The sequence below is a fragment of the Columba livia genome, chromosome Z (assembly GCF_036013475.1).
Source record: "Columba livia isolate bColLiv1 breed racing homer chromosome Z, bColLiv1.pat.W.v2, whole genome shotgun sequence".
In the NCBI taxonomy this organism is placed as follows: Eukaryota; Metazoa; Chordata; class Aves; order Columbiformes; family Columbidae; genus Columba; species Columba livia.
Window position 1 is genome coordinate 13,461,278 of NC_088642.1, and position 14,454 is coordinate 13,475,731.

Sequence of the window (14,454 nt, forward strand, 5' to 3'; positions counted from 1 at the left end):
AACCATTACAGAGGTTTGATCTCTTGTGGAATGATGATACCACACACTATCCTTTGGTGGCCCACATGCCTGTCCCACAAATCCCTTTAATTCCTGTTTATTAGGGCCGGAGAGTGCTTACCCTTCTGCAGAACTAGGCTTGTTGCTCTCTGAACTACGGCAGCTCAGGGCTGGCTCCACAGGGAGGAGCAGGATTGAAACAAAAAAATGTCTGTGAAACACCAGGCTGTGTTTTGAAGCCTGCTCCCCCAAGTGTGAGCATCCTTCATGTGTGCAGCTGATACCTACAGGTGGTGGAAGACAAGAGAGAGAAGCACAAGCGATAGCGGCAAAGAAGCTGCTAAGAAAGTCACTAAAGAAAGTGATTCTTTTGTTAGTATCTCTTTCATCCTCCAAGTTAAGATGACAGAATGAATGCGATACTGAAGTTCACCCTGGCCACCATTTCACCTACAATGCAGAACACCAGCAAGTCACTGACATGGGGCCTGTCAAAGGAAGCCCTTCCCCCCAGTGTCGTGACCTTTATCTTTGTGATGAACAGGCATCACAGCGTTGGCAGGATAATTTTGTTTGATTGACTGATCTGTTCTCAAAAGTCATAAAAGTTTAACTGGGCACAAGAAAGTCAGCTTGCTGCTGTCCATGTGTTGTATCTGAATGGTGTGTATTCATCAGGACTTTGTGGCATTCTAGAGAACAGGTTGGAGCAAACTTCCCTCTGACTTCTGCTAACGTTAAGTCAGGGTAATTCTGCTGATGTCAGTGGTGTTTTGCTAGTGCAAAACCACAGTGACTGGGAGGCACCCTCAAGGACCACTTTGCTTTATTAGCCCATCTGTGAAATATAGTCTTTGTCTCCACTGGGTGGAAAATTGAAGGAAAGATATCACAAAGATATTCCTTTAACCCTTTTAAATAAAATAACCTTTCCCCCCGCATTTCCCCACCTCTGTGATGGAAACTTATCTTTTTATGCAGTTTAAGCAGGATAATATTTTTATTGAAATGACAGGGAAAATAATCTGAGCAATCAGGAGTCCTGTACCTTCTGTTTTCCTAGTTAGGTGACATACGTATGGCTATGAAGTGTAAGGAAGAAGATCTGGGATATTCATATGTGCAGCTATGCATTAAGTAGTCTGCTTGCCTGGTGGAGAACAGGAAGGTTTTCCACATCAGTCTGTTAAGGCTTTCAGAAGCAATTTTAGAATTAGCTGTTATATTTATTTTTTTCTGACAGGAAGTTTTCAAAAATCCTGATCTTCATTATGATTAGTATGATCTTCATTATTACCTTTATCATTAACTGGCTGTCTCATGCTTTGGTGAGACTTATTGTAGAGTTCAAGAATTGGTTTCACAGTTCTGTGTAGATACTAAACTCTCCAATAATTCTGTTTTCTATTGATGAATTAACTCAAAATACTTCTCCTGGTTGTACTGTATGTGTTCTCCTTATGTTGCAATAAAAAATGGGTGGTCAGTTTACGTAGCGTGGGACTAGCTCTTCAAGATAGAAATGAGAGTGAAGTTGTCCAGTAGGAAGGTAAACTTAGCTATATAACCTTACAGTAATTTATGTTCTTATTTTAATGCAGTTTATAGTCTGCCCATTTAAAACAGCTGCTCCATTTTTTAAAAAAAATCACAAAATATAGTTTCAAATAATGTGTGTAATTGCAAAAAGTACAGTCCACTCTTCTTTGATTTTTTTTTCTTTTTCCCTTTAATGAGTATTTCAGCATATTGGGAGCATGAATACCTTTAGCTCTGATATGGGCATATAACTAAGGTGATTGCCCTTCAGTTTAGGTCCAAATGTAAATACCCCATTTCCCTGTCTCACAAGAGCTAACTAGTGCTACGCACAGACAGAAGAAACTTCACTGTGTAATCTCATTGATGTAGTGAGCGCTTACGCTGAGAGAAGGCAAGCAGGAGTACTGTTTGAAGTCAGTCCCATTAAATGTCTGAGGTGATAAGAACCAGAATGTCCATGGTTTGTTCTGTTCATTCTACATAGTTCATACTCATGGAGCATATAAACACAGGTATATCAACTGTGTGGTTAGACATAAATAGAATTCCTTTACTTCAAGCAGACTAGGAAAATGAACCTATTCATACAGCATTTTTTTTTTTCCAGTTTTTAATTTGAATTACTCTGGAAGTATATTCCTTCCATCAAGTCAGGCCTTTTAACAGTTAATACCTTCACCAAGAGAACTCAGAGACTGAGGTATCACCCTTACAGGAGCACTACTACATCAGTATCTTGATGATGGCGCCTTATACATATTTATGAAGACATAAAATTTACTCTGAAGAGTGAGACCTCTGCAAGATATAAACTCTTTGCAGCACCGATTCCAAAACTCACTTTCTGAGAGAAGTTGTATCCTGTCTGACTAAGAGATCTCATAGAGACAACAAAACCACTTGACTTTCCATTTCTAACTCTCCAAATTTAGGGACTTGGTGTAAACATATAGAGAGAAGAGCAAGTTAAAAAGCTGTATATATACAGACTTGTTTGGGCTGTCTTGGGAAGGTAAAAAAATCATAGCTTGTAATTAATTGATCTGTGATTTGTTATAGATAAACCAAAAACCTTTAACATGGTTCACCAGCAATTGTTCTTGCAGAATTAAAGTTCCAGAAACCCTGATCCTAAGCATTTCTACCTAGAATATTTCCTTAGTATCTTTCAAGTTTGTCATGAAGTCATATGCTACATGAGGTAGTGCTGGAAATCTTCAGTGGTATATAGGAACTGATTTCTGAATTTTGGTCCACAAGTACCCTTTTGTACTCTTTTGAGTACCCTTTTGCTAGCACTTTTAAGAAAGAAAAAAAACCCCAAACAACGTGACTACTTGGTGTAGCAGTGACTGCAAGCTCTCATTTTGTCATTTTCTCTACAAGAAAGCAGACTGGCAAATGAAAAGTGAAAAAAAAGTTTTGGTAAATGAAGATTTTTTTTTTCTACTTTCTCTGCACTGAAATCATACCAGTCATGTTTGAAAAGATGTAGATGCATTAAAAAACCCTTCCCCTTTCCACATTTAATCTCTGTTTTCTCTGGCTTTGAAGATCTAGTAATTTCCCATTAACAGAATATTAATTTCCTTCCTCCGAAGGTATTTTCCTGTAGTTTGCATTGTTGTTTGTTTGATCTGATGCAGCGCATGATTTCTCTGAGTCTGCAGCTTTGAGAATTTTTTGCATCTTCCCATGGGAAAACCTCTCGTGTTTCCCAGGGTGATCATTCTCCAGAAATGTCAATAGGTCTCATAAAGGCACATTGTGCACTTATTGAGACTTGTAGTAACGATTCTTTATTTCACTAAAATGACAATAAAAGAAAGAGTATGCCTTATTTTCAGTGTGCTTTTGCTTACTCTGTTGAAGTCTTAGGAATCAAAACCAAAAAAATATTGCAAGGAGCAGTCTGTCATATTTCACTATAAACCTTGTATTTATATGTTTATATGTATATTATATTTGCTTATTTCTTTGAAAGGTTTAGTATAAAGTAAGCCAAATGCCACTGGAATTAACATATGTATTTTCGGTGCATGCCTAGGACACAGAAATCTTTGAAAACCATTAAAGCCCATAGAAGTTTTGGGGCTGGTCAAGACAGATTTGTCCAAGGCTGTTTGTCCTCAGGCTTGAGGAATACAGAAAAGTGAAAGGGAAAGGATTTCCTTCTCCAGAACCAGTACAGGATGTAGGAACATTTCTGCAAGCAGAGATATTCCTGCTGTATTGTTAGGCTCCCTCAAGAGAATTGAGTTTGCTCTTCCAGCATGTTAGCCATTGTTTTCTGGTTGATTGTTTTCTGCTTTTGACAGTATGGTCCTGTTCCCAGCCTGCAGTTACTGTCACACAGAGATTAAATCCTTTTATGTTCTTGACTTTTTGCAGAGCTAGCCAGAAACCTGTTTAGCTCTGCACTGTATAACCTCCCTTATTCAGCAGCATTTCTAAGGGCTAATAATATAGCTCGTGCTGTATAAACACAAGGACACATGCACTTGCCTCTACCTCTAAACTAGAGACACGAAAACTGAGTTTAGTATCAAACATTTTGATAATATTTCTCTCTACAGGTACCTCTTTAGATCTTTTCAAGTAAGAATTAGCAATTCTTACTCCATATAAATTCAAAACCATTCTTTTTAGATGCCATATGTCAGTACAAAAATTAACATCTGGACTGAGTAGTAGGAGACTTGGATGGCAGCAGATATTTACTACATTTTAAAAAGTGGATTTGAGGACTTAATATCACTGCTGATTAACTATTTAATTATTTCAGAGAGAGTGCTTAATGGTTAAACTGTCATTTAGGTATATTTATGTACCAAGTATTGCAGGGTCAGTATTTGCGTGTTTGGACAGTTCATTCTATCTACCTTACACACCTACTTTAAGACAAAGTGATGGGCTGTCTGAAAATGGGTGTCTTCTGATTAGAGAGGTAAACGCTTTCGCCTTGTCATGTAACTTCTAGGTAGATTGTGTTAAGCATGTTGAATCCTGCTTTCATTGATCTGCTTTGCCTGGGCATGACTGATGTAAAAATTATGTGAATTGTCTTATATAAAATATTCTTCTGTGGGAGTGGAATTTAGGAAGTGTTTGTCAGGTGTGATTGTTGTTGCAGCAGTTCTAGGGAGATCAGAAGGTCCTTTTTTAGTCAGATTGCTCAACTATATTTCAAGTCTTATTTTTCACATTGAAAAAAAAAAAACAGTTTGCTCTGAAAATCCTAGGCACACCATGAAAACAAACAAATATAATTAGAAACCAGAAGAATGGCAGTATTCATTATGCATAAATCCAAGCTTACTAGTGGCTTCCTTCGAGAATTTGTGTTTTTTTTTTTTCTTTCTTGTTTTCTTCTTCTTTCTCATTTTTCGGTCCAAGAAAGGATTTTTTTCTTTATAGTTTATAACAGGAAAAAATACAAGTGGGCAATCTGGGGAAGAGAAAGCACATCCAGCTTATATGGTGGTTTATTTTATTTCTTGACAATACTAGCAGATCAGCCAGCTGTTTGGGATTATTTCATATAGGTGCATCAGAGGAGACAGGGAAAGTAAGTTCAGACTCAGGTTGAGACTGGGAAAGCTTTTTAGGGGAGGCACTGCATGATGGAAACATTCCTGAATTGCCTTGGCTTTGAACATATGAACAGAAGCAAAAGTGTCTTTCAAGCGTATCAGTGTTGGCCGCTTGGGTTTTTAAAGGAAGATACTTCAACTTGATGCTTTAACTTTCATTAAAATATAACAAAACTGTGTGTTTCTTCATCAGTAACAAGAGAAAGATACTGGTAAAACCTATTGAGCTGAGGTCCTACATTTTCCAAAATACCACATTTAGTGGGTTCTGGTTGAAGTCAGGTTCTGAAACAAGGGTTGGTTTTGAATACTGCTGTTGATCTGTTCAGCTGTCAGGAGATGTAGCGAGACCTAGAATATTCCTCAGCTGATCTCAGACCATATATAAAAAAAGGACTGTCTCAATCATGTCATGTTTTACTGTGTCTTTTCCAGAGTGGCAAAAGTAATGAAGGTTCCTGTGTATGAAACACCAGCAGGATGGAGATATTTTTCCAATCTCATGGATTCTGGACGTTGCTCACTTTGTGGAGAGGAAAGCTTTGGCACTGGTAAGTAATACATAATAAAAAGTTTCCACAAACTTTTAATGGCAACTTTTAATTTTCCTGAGTGCCTCAAGTCAAAGCCAAAAGAATCAGCAAACTAACACACTCTTGTGCTGGATCAGAGAACTGTCAGTTGTTCACATTCTTCTTGCAACTCTGATGTCCATTACCTTGTGGTATGAAAAGTGTGTAAGATAGACAGTCAGAACCCAGAGGCAGGTTTGTCACTGCCCAGACAGCTTTTGGAGGTGCCTGACACTCTCTTCTGAATTGAACATGATGCAGAAAGGTCTCACTGGTTCCACTGCAATAGTCTTTTCATAGACTTCAGGAGCATTTGGAGGGATTTCGCCTGTATGGAAACACCACATGGTTTTTCCTAATGTTATTCAGTGTACAAAGTATGAGGACTGGTATGTCTAATGGTATGTCAAACAAACCTGTTGCAGGCGTCCCTTTTTGGAACATCACAATTACTCTTCATTAGAAGAAGTTCAGTTATATGTCAGCGTCTGTGATTTCCATATTTCTTCCTTATCCATCCCAAGAACCAGTCAATGAGTAGAATGCAGAATGAAACACAAATTTGAGCCCTCATGAACTCAATCCTGACAGGAAGCATAAGAACAAACTATTAAAAGATGTAGTCTGCAAATCTGCACAATGTGGTTTTGGTTTATGACAAAAACTGAATAAATTTCGCAGTGTTTCTTTTTTTTCCTTCCTGGATTATTTCTTCTTTTTGTTTATTATTGAGGTTATATTACAAGTGCTTTTGAATCAGCAATTATCAGAATGGCTTAACCATTTGCCTGGTGAATAATTTATACTGTATTTTGATGTGAGTTCCATGGAGTTCTTTATTTTGGTGTATAATTAGTTTGCTATAGCTTTTCATAGACAATAGTTTATCATCCAGTGAAACCTGGTTACAAATTTCATTTTGCTTTGATTAGGTCTAGTTTTAAGTTTGTTGGTTGAGGTCAATTAGCACAGAATGCTGCTTTTTTAAAAAAATGATGATACCTTTAAGCCACAGACATACTGCTTTATGTGTTAGCCTGTATTAACCTTTCTGTAACTATCTGAGTGGACTATGATGGAAGAACCAAAAATGTGTTAGATTTCTTTGGATGTGTATTTGTAAAATTAAAAGAATTTAAATTAATAATGAATATTTATTTTATTTGTCTTGTGCATGGGAACCAATGTCTCATGTTTAGCGATCTGGATGCCCTGGCTTAATTGCTGTGACTGGCACAGATTTGTGTCTTTTGAATAGATCTTTTCAAAGAGTCTTCTACAAGGTCACTGAGTGAGTTCTAACTTGAAAGAGGTGTAGGAAGATCTTGTAGCTTTCAGAATGTACTCCCATTTTGTGGTGTTTTAGACTGTGTCTCCGTTTGCCCAGGAAAGGTTTGGACTGGGGAGTTTTCAACACACTGCTTTATCATGCTTTTTTTCACAGGCCAGTTTTGTACCTCTTCCCTCTAAATACTGAAGTTCCTTCTACTAATCCAAACCCAGATATTTCCATAAAACTTGTGTCTTGAGACATTGGTTTAACCTCATTAGCACCCAAATTATTTGGAAAAAACTCTTGCCTTCATCATGATGCTGAAGAAAAGGAAGTGTGGTTTTTGACTGGAAGGAGTTTGTAGGAGTTTGATAGTGAGTTCCCGTAGATTTAAGGACATCTGGGTACCTTAACCCACAGAGTGCAACATCTCCTAGTGCATGGAGTTTTATCTGTAGAGGTATGTAAAGCAAGCAGGGGTGACCTCTGTGTGCCATATGCCATGACAAACCACTGCCTCTAGGCCTGTTTCTGATGGGGAATTAAGGCTCCTAGACTATCTTCCTCTGGTGATGTTGAGTATGAGTCTTGCAGATGCTTTCTGCCTCAGGCAGAAGGGAAGAATCTTTGGTTGCTTCATATTAGGTTGGTGCAAAAGTAATTGTGGTTTTGGACTGTGAATTTTAAATCATTATAACTAGGCTCAAACGCATCTTTATTAATCAAAGTAGGAACGATTACAGTCAACATATTTTTGCCAATGAGAAATAAGTTTGTTAATTCCTGGGGCATAAAAATCTGTGCCTTGAGATTTTATGAACTCTTGGAAAGCTTTTTCTGCATCCTGCAGGTCATGGAAATGTTTTCCCTGCAAAAAGTTATCAAGGTGCTTCAGGAAGTGGCAGTCGGTTGGGAACATGTCAGGTGAATATGGCAGATGAGGGAAAACTTTGTAGCCCAATTCGTTCAACTTTTGAAGTGTTGGTTGTGTGACGTGTGCTTGGGCATCGTCATGGAGAAGAATTCGACCCTTTCTGTTGACCAGTGCCAGCTGCTGGCATTGCAGCTTTCGGTCCATCTCATCGGTTTGCTGAGCAGATTCTCAGATGGAATGGTTTTGCCGGGATTCAGAAAGCTGCAGTGGATCAGAGCGGCAGCAGACCACCAAACAGTGACCATGACCTTTTCTTGCTGCCTGTTTGGCTTTGGGAAGTGCTTTGGAGGTTCTTCTCGGTCCAGCCACTGAGCTGGTCATCACCAGTTGTCATATAAAATCCACTTATTGTCGCATGTCACAATCCAATCGAGAAGTGATTTGTTGTTGTTGTGTAGAGTAAGAGACGCCGACATTTCAAAAGGACAATTTTAAAAATTTTTGTTCAGCTCATGAGGCACCCACTTATTGAGCATTTTCACCTTTCCAGTTTGCTTCAAATGCCAAATGACTGTAGAACGCTTGATATTGAGTTCTTCGGCAACTTCTCATGTAGTTGTAAGAGGATCAGCTTCAATGATTAGTCTCCATTGGTCATTGTCAGCTTCTGATACCCAGCCACTCCACTCCTCATTTTCAGGGCTCTTGTCTCTATTGCAAAACTTTTTGCAGCAACACCACACTGTATATTTATCAACAGATCCTTGGCCAAATGGGTTGTTGGTGTTAAGAGTTGTCTCTGCTGCCTTATGACCCATTTTGAACTTAACAAAGAAAATTGTTCAAATTTGCTTTGTGTCTAACATAATTTCTGTAATCTAAAATAAACAGAAAATAAAGAACAAGTTATAAGTCAGTAGCAGAACCCCATAAAGCCAGAAAAGTGCATTAAAATGATGTGTAAAGTAACCACATTTATTTAAGAATATATTCCAATATCAAAGAGCAAATTTCAACAATGCAAAACTCGCAGTTCCTTTTGCACCAACCTAATAATTCCTCTAACTTCTCTCTGTTCTTACACATGACATTTTTCCTTCTCTTGTATCCTTCTGTAGGGCCCTAAAACAATTGCATTTTTTACTGTAGCCTCTCTCCTGATTTTGCGGCTCCTGCCTCCTGACCTCAGACCAGTCTCTTTATTCCTGCCACTCTCTGTGTTACTGTCTGAATCTGGTTTTCCTATGCTATCATTAATTCTTTGGATTCCTGTTAAATTCCATCTCTTGTGAATCCTAAGGGTGCTTGAACAACATATTGGTGGGCAGCAGGGAGAGCTGCTCTGCAGCCATATTTAATCTGTGTATCTTGGTACCTTCTGGTCAAATGAGCTTTGTTGGACCTGCAGCACTTCTATGTGGAAAGCCTCCTGACCTCCTATTTAAGTCAATACCATCTAAAGGCTGAGCTGAACCCTCCAGATTCAATCTTATGGGCATCCAGACAACCTGAGCACTGGGTTTAAATTCCTCAGTGCACGTGTAGTTGCTGTGTAAATGAATTATGACAGTGTCTACAGGGCAATTACGCAAGGACTGTGATGCTCAAAGTTTGTTTTTCTGCCTGCCTCAGTTTTCTTATCATCTTTCAGTTCAATGCAGCTATCTGAAAATATCTCATATGCCAGGAGGCTTTTTTGTAAAATGCAGTCTGTTCTGTAGATGACCAATACTTTAGCGATGTGAGCTGTTTTTAGCAATAAATATTTACCTTATTGCGAATCTTTTAGTAATGTCCCAAGCTGCATGACCCTCACAAGTTTCTTCCAGTATAGGGCATTTGAATCAACTTTACAGCTTTCCCCTCAATCATATCTATTTAGGGAACTTCAGCTTGGTGTTTCTTTAGTTTTCAGCATGTAATATTTAAAGAAATGTACCATATAGCTGATCAGAGTTGGAAACTTTGCTGTTCTGTGCAAGAGAAAGGGGTTTTACAGATCTGCATTCTGTTACCAAACCATCTGAGCAGCACTGGAGACCAGCTGCTTGTGTACCCAGGTAATCCAGCCCAGCTGGAATTTCCAAATAATACAGAGCCTTGGTTTTATAACATAAGGGATTTTGCTCTGGCAAGTAAATAAAAGCAAGTTTTCTGCTATAAAAGGACAAAAGATTTTGAAAACATCCCATAGGGCTGTGTTTCCCAAACTTGTTTTCTGGCAGCTGATCTTGGAGCTCAACCAATGTTTTAAAAACTTCTTCCATTTTTGTAGCAGTGTGGGGAGCTTGTCAGATGAGGTTAGTAGCTTTCTGATTCTATGACTAATGTCCAGGACACAGTTCAGAGAAGGGCGTCAGCAGCGGCAATTTGTTTCTAAATTTCATCAGCAAATTGTTAATCAGGATTAGAAGAGTTCTGTGGCTGATTTATCTTTCTGCAGTTTAAAACACTTCAGTAATTGATACATCTTTCATAAATTTGCGTGCTTCATCTCCAGATTTCCAGATGCTATTAACTCCAGCCGTCTTCTCCTGCAAGATTATGTGGAAGAAAAACTAGTGGAAAATATAAAGATGTGCTGCTGCTGAAATGAATGAAAGCCTTGAAAGAGTTATTTGGTGGTACCTGTTGCAGTAGCACAAATCTAAAATAATCTCATTAACTTCAATAAAGGAACCGATCAGGCTGCCCTTAAGTCTCCATTTGCCTAAAATATCATCAAGTTTCAGATTGCTGGGTGATAAATTTGTAAGACTGAAAGAGCATGGTTCAAACAAAATGATTTACTGCGGGTCTGTACACTCACTGCAGTCAGATTTTTGTTTTAAAATCACATGTACAGAGTGCAATACACTAGGCAGAGTTGAATTCAGTTTAAACCTGTTTAAGCTGACTACTCCTTTATGAATGGGAACATGCTCTGAAAGGTTTTCCCAGATTGTTTACTCTGAGTCAGGCCATAGCAATTGGCTGTTGCAGTAGTAAAAAGTAACTTTTGCTACTGTTGTATAGAGAAATGTGTGACAAATTAAGGTAAAAATAGGCTGCCATTAAGTAGCTGACATTATTATAACTTCCCTTACTGATGGCAAATCAAATATAATGGGATAATCAGAAAAATATTTGTTGACTCCACTGTTCTTTTGCCTCTTTCTGCTTCAGCTCCTTAAACAGAGGCTGGAATTCATTAATGCCTTGGATGTTGCAATTAAAACTTACTGAGATTGCTGAGAGCCCTCAGCAAGCCTATAAGACTGTTAGTACGACAATCTCAGCGATCGGTACTTGCGAGGCAGCTTTTACTGGACCCGTTTGCAGAGGGCAGCTCTGCCTCTGCAGACCTGCAGCGGCAGATACGGCATCTGCAAAGCGAAGGAGAATGCTGGTGGTGGAACTGGGGCAGCAGAATGAGCTCCCTCCCGAGAGGTTCTGCTGTGTGAGCTGGGCAGTAGCAATGAGCGAGGGAGAGCAAAGCCACCAGCAAAGGTACGGGAGGTGAAAACCAGAGCTGATGAACAGAATTGTGGTAATGAGTTTTAATTTGCTAAAAGAAAGGCAGGCAATAAATAGTGCAATATATATGTGCATAAGGTAGCCCAGTTGATGGATATGCTGGTGAAATGAAAGAAGTGTGATAAACAGGTTCTGAGAAATCTCAGTTGTTAATTTTTGTCCTATTAAGAATAACAATCTGAGGCACTTCTTGTGCACACAGGATAATTGTCTCTATACTCACATTTTTAATCAGTGATTTTTGATCCTGGAACAATTAGGTTGTTTCCAGCTTTTCCATCCAGACTTTTTCCTCTAGATTACTTCCTTGCAATGCTTTTGCCTTCCAGAGAAGCAACAATCTGCCTGTCCCCGTGAAGGGCACACAAGGACACAGCACTTGCCAAAGCTGCTAAACGGATCAAAAGAATGATACGTGCATACACTCATCCATCTTCATAGAAATATATGAGCTTAAGTCATGCCAGAACAAGGCTCAGAGCACAACAGAGGCCCTTCCAAAAATTCTTCTGTCCATGTTTCACTGGACCATTTTGGTTCAAAGAAACATACTCAAAGTGTTTGTTAAACCCAAATGCATCTCTCCTTTGGTGTTCAGTTCAGACAATTGCCCAGTTGTCAAGAAGTACAGACCATTTTGCTGATTCAGTTCTGTGCCTTTCACTGTACGATTTGATGCCTTGCAGTCTGCAGAGTGTTACAGCAAAAGGATAATAAATGATAGTTTACATTGTAACATTGTTGAAGTGCTTAGCGCAAAACCCTGTCTGCTTCTCCCTGGTGTCTGTTGAGACACTTCAACAGTTCAAGTTGCTGGTAGTATCACTTTTAGGTGAAACTGAGTTTTTCAGTGTTAAGGGTAAATGGCAGAAAGGAGAGGCAGACAGGTTAAGAAGGAGAGGAACAGTCATGATGGGGGGATCTTGCTGTTTCCAGGGCTCTACCCACCCCCCACCCCAGGACTCCCTCACCCTGCCCAGGGTCTGGAACTCTATTTTCACGATGCGGGGCCATCAGCTCCTGCTCCAGCGATGCCACAGCAGGGCTGGTCTCCAGCTCTCCCCAGCCCTGCCCTGCCATGGGCCTCCTAAGCCAGGCATATGCACAGGCCCACCTCCTGGCCAGCCCCAGCCCAGTCCCTTCCCCAGGCAGCTGCTTGGTCCCAGGGGGTGGGGGCTGAGGCAGCCCCGGTGCTCACCCATCTGCCTGCTCCTGTAGTAGTAAAAAATACTCTGGGACAGGCCCAGGATGGACACCGGGAGCCCCTACTGCTCCTGGTGCCCAGCCCCTGTTGTGACCTGGCAACTTCTGCCACTGCTACCAGAGGAGTGATGGACGCTGGTGGGAAGTGACAGCTCTGTTCTAGAGCTCTCATTTGGTGGCCGTGGCAGAAATCTGCACCTGCGCTGTCATCTGCGAACAGATGCTTAGTCTGTGATAGCAGTGATTGTGACCCTACCATCTGCTTGGCCTACAAGCAAAGCTGACTTTATTATTCATAGGCTTTATTGCTGGTGTTTCTGTGGAAGGCATCCTTCAGCTGCTCTGGAGTGTTATCACAACAGGGCGGTAGAAAAGGTGAAGGCCTGATTGTCCGAAGGGCTGACTTCCTGTGGAGGGACATTTGTTTTCCATTTTTATCCAAAGCTATTTGCAAAGCTGTGATAGCTCATAAATAACCCTGCCCTTCATTTTCTGATTAGTTGACACTCTGTGCTTTGACAGCACCGGGACTCAAGCAGGGAACAGAGTGAGCTGTTGCTCTTCCTGCAGCTGCTCCTGGAGGACCAGCCCATACCCCCAGGAACTGTAGTAGGAGACTGGCCTTGTTTCAGAGAGCTCGCATATTACAATTCAAGGCAGATGGCAAGTGTCAGAAACAAGGTATTCTTACTATAATGACAGCTACTTTGTAGATGCAAAGGAACATTACTATCTCTCAGCTCTTAAATCCATCCACAGTATTCTATGTCCTTTTCTTCTGCATTACCTAGGTCATAGACACAAACTTAATCTTCATGTAAGGCTTTTTCCTGTTCACAAGTCTTCAATATTAATTCCTATACAACTGGCATATTGTGCCAAAATAGTAATTTGCATTTAGTTATCTCTGTGGTAGCTAATTTGCTTAGTGTTAGATTCATAGTGCTGGAGGTCCACACTCCCAGGGCTGAACGTAACACAAGAAGCATAAGTGGCAGACAGAGCTGCAGCAGGCCCAGCACAGTGGGCTCTTAGCAAATGCCAGCAAGGTAGCAAATGCTGCTGTGACTGTAGCTCTCTCTCAAGACAAGGGACTGCAAGTCCAAGGCAGCAGCAGTGACTAAAAGATGGATGTCCATACTGAACACCAGGAATCGTGGTGATTCTCTGTGCATCTTGCTGTTTTCCTTATATGTCTTTAATATTTTGTTGACAGTTTCTCACAGGATAAACAGCATCAGTGCATCAGTTTATATTATGGGAACCACGTCCTCTGTCAGTAGCAAAATATGGCTGTTCTGACAGATGACTGTGTAGACCTTGTAGGCTATTATGTAAAACCATGGCACTGCAAAGCATTCTTGCTGCCATAGGATTTGTGTGTTGGAAGAAGGAAGATATTTCATAAAACAGGTTTTCAACCTAAGACATTTTAGCTTCCTCTCTTGAGGGTTTTGCTAACTATCTTCTAAGGGTACAAATAGTTAAAGTGTTTGCCTCCCTGACTGACAGGAAAAAAACCTTATGAATTGTTGCACTTGCTTTGTACTCAGGGTTTCAATAATGTGTGGCTAGACAGAAAATAAGGAAATAAAAGAAATTTCAACCAAATCGAGTATTGTTTTGTCGGCAATGGTGACATGTTTGATATCTCCTCAAGTTTCTTGAGTCTCTTAGCTTATGTATCTGTCATCAGCATCTACTGAGTGTCAGGTGTCTTGGATTTTACTTTGTGGCATGCTTCTTCGTGATTATTTCGTAATCTGGGTTAGATACGTATTGCCACAAAAGGAGAGAACACTTATTGAGATAAGCAAGAACTTTCCCATGAAACAGACTTTTGCTGGAAAATACTGATTTTATTGAAACGTTTTGCTGATT

The 14,454-nt window shown here is 40.0% G+C and overlaps 1 protein-coding gene across 1 annotated transcript in view; it reads left to right on the forward strand.

The window, feature by feature from the left end:
- Positions 1-14,454, forward strand: part of PGM5 (phosphoglucomutase 5) — a 73,514-nt gene that overhangs the window by 37,236 nt on the left and 21,824 nt on the right. The window contains exon 7 of the mRNA XM_065047274.1: positions 5,571-5,686. Within this exon, the coding sequence (XP_064903346.1) occupies positions 5,571-5,686 (116 nt within the window). The remainder of the gene's footprint in view (positions 1-5,570; positions 5,687-14,454) is intronic.